Here is a 4,761-nt window from a genome sequence, read left to right as displayed (position 1 = left end):
AGACAGACAGACAGACAGACAGACAGACAGACAGACAGACAGACAGACAGACAGAGACAGATTGCGAGTGTGTCGATGTGTAAGTGTCGCTTATGGTAGGCGTGCCTAACCAAGTAAAGGCCAGCGATCGGGTTTCAAACCATCCTGTGGTGAGTAAACTAGGGTCTACGCCCTCCTTTGCACCTGAAGACTATCTCCAGCACACTGCGCGGACGAAACCTCTCCACTGGTTCCAGGAAAGCACTCCCAGCAGAACGTCTTGGAGCGCGACAAGGGCGCTGTGAGTGAGACAGGAAGACACAGCTGGCCATCCGCTGCACCCATGTCATGCTCATACTGTGCCGGAACAACATAGGGGAAAATGCTGCTTTTTCTTGCCTCATCCTTACTGTCGTCATTTTACCTCTACTTCTTTTGTATGTTTGTCACTCTCTTGTGAACTGCTATATTCGGGGTGCCTTGATAGTCGAAGCAGAATTTGTGCTCCTGAGGCTAGCGAGCTGAGCAGAGCGAGACTGATTCCCCGTTTGGACTTCTCTGTTGACATCCACTCCTTGGCGCTCCTATGACCTTATTATGCAGTTGCAAGCGGGTTCGAATCCGGTTAGCGACGGAAAATGTTTTTTTTCTCTAAAATTGTCTCTTTTTACCTCTTTTCCTCCTCTCTTGCTATGCTCTGTCGTCTGCTTTTGTCTCCACTTATTGCCCCACCCCCTCAACCCCTTTGCTCCCTCCTCTAGGCTCCTGACTCTTTCTGCAGCCTTTCTACTGCTACTACCTAACTCCTTCTAACTGTGAACCAAAACAAAAAACAAACAAACAAAAAAAGAAAGAAGCAAAACGCACACACACAAAAACAAAAAACAAAACGAAAACCCCCCAACAACAACAACTGCTCAACGTCTAGAAAAATGCCGATTTCTTTGATTTCACTATTTTGACAAGCACCTGGAGTCACCCCATTGCCTCTCGTTCAGTATTCTCGACCTACCATCCTTGAAATTATGTTTAACCCTATCCGTACGCCCTGGGGTCATTTTGTACCCTCGGGGTTGTATTTTTCACATTTTATAATACTTCTAGTACCAAGATCTCTTGAAACTTTCAGCATTTCTCAAAAATAATCATTTTGACAAACTGCGATGCACAGCGTACGGATCGGATTGACGAGTAAATTTCCTCTTTGGAACTTGGTGGCACAGTTCCCCACGTCGTATGGATACGTTAATGTAAGTGATAAGCCTGTTGTTGCTGTCATTTGGAGAAATAATCCTGGAAACATGACTGCTTTTTCTGCTAGAGGGTAAACGACCTCAGCCTCTAATGACATCAGAAAACAATCCAACCCATTTTTCGTTCTTTTGTTGCGGTACTGGTAAGGTGAACAGTGACATAAAAGGGTAAATTTATTCAAATTGTTGGTGTGGTGTAAAGATTAATGTTTCTCCCAACACGCAGAAAGCCAAACCATGACTTCCACTTCGGTTACCGTGTACGCCGTTCCCATAACATGTAGCTAATCGAATCGATCAACCCCCCCCCCCTCCTTTTAAATTTCGGTCTTTCTTCTCAAAAACTCGATTTGAATAAGCTTACACTAATCAATGTCGACTAACTTTGTAATCATTCGGTGTGGGTGGTTGGCAGGTGCTCTGGTGTGGTTTTCTCCTTCTTTCTCATCAATGAACTGTCGTCTTTATCTCTCGTCCTTCTGTTTAATGTTTGTTACTCTCTTGTAACACATCTAATCTTCGGCACTACTATGACCTTATCGTGTTGCAAGTGCCGTAAAACTCTTATTAAAATAAAACTAATCATTCGGCACCGGCGTCTGTGCTGTAGCGGTTATGCGCTCTGCCCTCGCACGCACAAGACATGATAGGAATAATCTTTGTTTTAGTTTTAGTAGGTGCTTTACGGCACTTGCAACACAATAACGTCATCCAAGTGTCGAACAGTAGAGGTGACACAAAAGGGTAACAAACACAAAAACAAAAAAGGAGGAGGAGAGATAAGGACGATAGATGTTTGAAAGGAAAGAAGAAGCAAAAAACACCAGAGCACCCGCCAACCACCCACGATTAATCTCTATCGAGTTTCGCGGTCTTTCAGCTTGGATGTTGTATCAAGGACGCTAGGTTAGCCCGCGGTCACGCAATTTTGATAACGCAATGGCTGATCAGTGCGAGTTTGTCTACGTTTGTTGACGAATGCAAATAATGAATATCGATCTCTATACAAGCTCCCAGTGACCGAGTTAGTATGTGCTCATTATACACACCTATTTAGAAAAATGAAAATGGTGAAATGATTTAAGTTTAACGCCCCTATCAGCACTATCATGTAATTTAATAGGCAGGACCTCCGAGTCCAACGTCCGTCTACAAAAGGTCTGAGTCTTACTTACTTTAATCTATCCGTCCTCTTGTACCTCTCGGGCGTCGAGGGGAGAAAGAGCTTCCTGTCTCTAGCAAGTTTGATGGCCTGACTGGGTGGGATATTGTTGTATGTTCTCTGGATATCCTTCACACCCTGGATCCAGATCTTACTTGGTCTTCCTCTTGCTGTGTACCCTGATACTTTCCTGCAGTAGGCTTTACTGGCAGGCTGGTTAGGTGCCATATGTGTGAGATGTCCAAACCACCTGATTATTTGCCTTCTAATGTAGTGGAGGACAGGCGTTGTTCCCTCCATTTCTCTGATCTTGTTTATGACAATGTCCCGTCTGGTTTTGTCGATTGTTCTCTTTAGAATCTCATCTCGCAGGTAGTTATCTTACGTTCCAGACTTTTTGTCAGGGTCCTTGTCTGCCACTGGCAGGTCAAGGTGGGGATGAAGATAGAGTTAATGAGCTTGGCTTTGGTCTCAATGAGGATGTTAGTGTTAGGATGTTTGAGGAGTGAGGCAAGCTGGTAGCTGACGCTGTTAGCCTTTTGTACTCTCGTCTCAATTTCTTTGTTGAGGCGTCCATCTTCTAAAATGATGCAACCAAGATACATGTACTTGAACTCGCTGACTTGTTTCAACGGATTTCCTTCTCGGATAAGGGCGAAAAATGTCGGAGGTCCCTTGTGTAAGTTGTGCACCTTAAAGATACCTAAGTGGTCCAAAATCGATAACAGTAGGCTTCTACCGCCACCTGGGCAATATTCTAAATTCATTCCTACCGAAACAAAATAATATCTTTCCTTCGCGCTCATATGACATTATGCAGTTGCGAGCACCGGTAAACACTTATCAAACCAAAAACAGAAGGCTGGCCAGGTCAGCGTGAGTGAGCGTGTCTCTGGCTTTCCACAGGCCAAGCGACAGTGCCAGGATCTGACCATCCCCGTGCAGACGTCAGACAAGGTGCTGGTCAACGGGGAGGAGGCGGTGTCCGTCTGTCTCTTGGGGGAGACCTTTGAGGTGACACTGCGTCCACTCATCATTGTGTTTGTGCCTGTGTTGTCTACAATAGTTTATGTGTGGGTTATATCCGTATGTCTACACAAGTTCTATATGGGTGTGTGTGTGTCCGTATGTCTCTTGGGGAACCCTTTGAGGTGACACATCACCCTGACCTGTGTCCACTCATTGTGTTTGTGCCCCTGTGTCTACAATAGGTATATATTATTATGTGTGTGTGTCCGTCTGTCTCTTGGGAGAGACCTTTGAGGTGACCCTGTGCCCACTCATTGTGGTTGTGACCGTGTATGTACATGTACATTAGTTCTGTATGGGTGTGTGTTTCCGTCTGTCTACAATATTTTATGCGTGGGTTATATCCATCTGTCTTCAACAGTTCTATGTGTGTGTGTCTGTCTGTCTCTTGGAGGAGACCTTTGAAGTGACACACCACACTGACTTGTGCTCACTTATTGTGTTCTTGTGCCCGTGTGTCTACAATAGTTTATGTGTGGGTTATATCCGTTTGTCTTCAACAATTCTATATTGTTTGTGTACGTCTGTCTTCAACCGTTATATATGGTTTATATCTGTCTGTCTTCATCAGTTGTATGTTGGTTTGTTATATTTGTTTACTGCCTGTAACAGTTCTATTTGGGTTTATGTCTGTCTGTCTACGACAGTTCATACATATATGGATTGGGTCTGACTGCGACTCTGTATTGTGTCCGCTTCTCTGATGGGGGAGAACTTTGAGATAAATTGTCACACTGAGTGTTGTCTATTACTTGCATCAATCTGACTCAGTTTTGTATTCTTTTGTTCCCGTTTGTCTACTCTAGATCTTATTCTAGTGTCTGTGTATGCATTTACATAATGTATATACACGTGTATTTACTTTTGTATATGTGTAAGTATGTGTGTGCGTATATATCTACGCATCTATGTCAATGCATTATGTACGTATGTATGTACATAATAATTTATGTTCGTATTTACGTATGCATGTAAGTACGTATGTACTAAGTATTTACGTACGTATGTGTGTACAAATGTGTATTAATGTAGATATTAATATATTAGGTGGGTACTCGTTCGATGAACTAACTCAAAATATAGATAACCTGACGAACGCCTGACTTCCCAACAGACGGAGGAGGGCCTGAACTACTGTGTGATGGAGATGGAGCGCATCGACCTCTCCCCTCACGCCGGCTTCCTGCACACAGAGCTGGAGGACTTTGTCCACACCGTCTTCGAGATGTTGGAGAACCTGGTCAACATGTCCGAGATGCAGCTCAAACTGACCAGGGTGGGTGGAGCCAATGAGATGTATATATTGAAATTCATATTATTATACATAATAAGAGCACG

At 43.9% G+C, this 4,761-nt stretch overlaps 1 protein-coding gene across 1 annotated transcript in view; it reads left to right on the top strand.

The window, feature by feature from the left end:
- Window positions 1–4,761, top strand: part of LOC101859599 — a gene marked incomplete in the record, with an annotated part of 43,913 nt that overhangs the window by 35,581 nt on the left and 3,571 nt on the right. The window contains 2 exon segments of the mRNA XM_035972494.1: window positions 3,301–3,408; window positions 4,538–4,699. Of these exon segments, the coding sequence (XP_035828387.1) occupies window positions 3,301–3,408; window positions 4,538–4,699 (270 nt within the window).

This window comes from Aplysia californica, unplaced genomic scaffold (assembly GCF_000002075.1).
Source record: "Aplysia californica isolate F4 #8 unplaced genomic scaffold, AplCal3.0 scaffold00710, whole genome shotgun sequence".
Classification (NCBI taxonomy): domain Eukaryota; kingdom Metazoa; phylum Mollusca; class Gastropoda; order Aplysiida; family Aplysiidae; genus Aplysia; species Aplysia californica.
The sequence above is the reverse complement of the archived record's forward strand: the minus strand, read 5'-3'. Positions and strand labels throughout refer to the sequence as shown.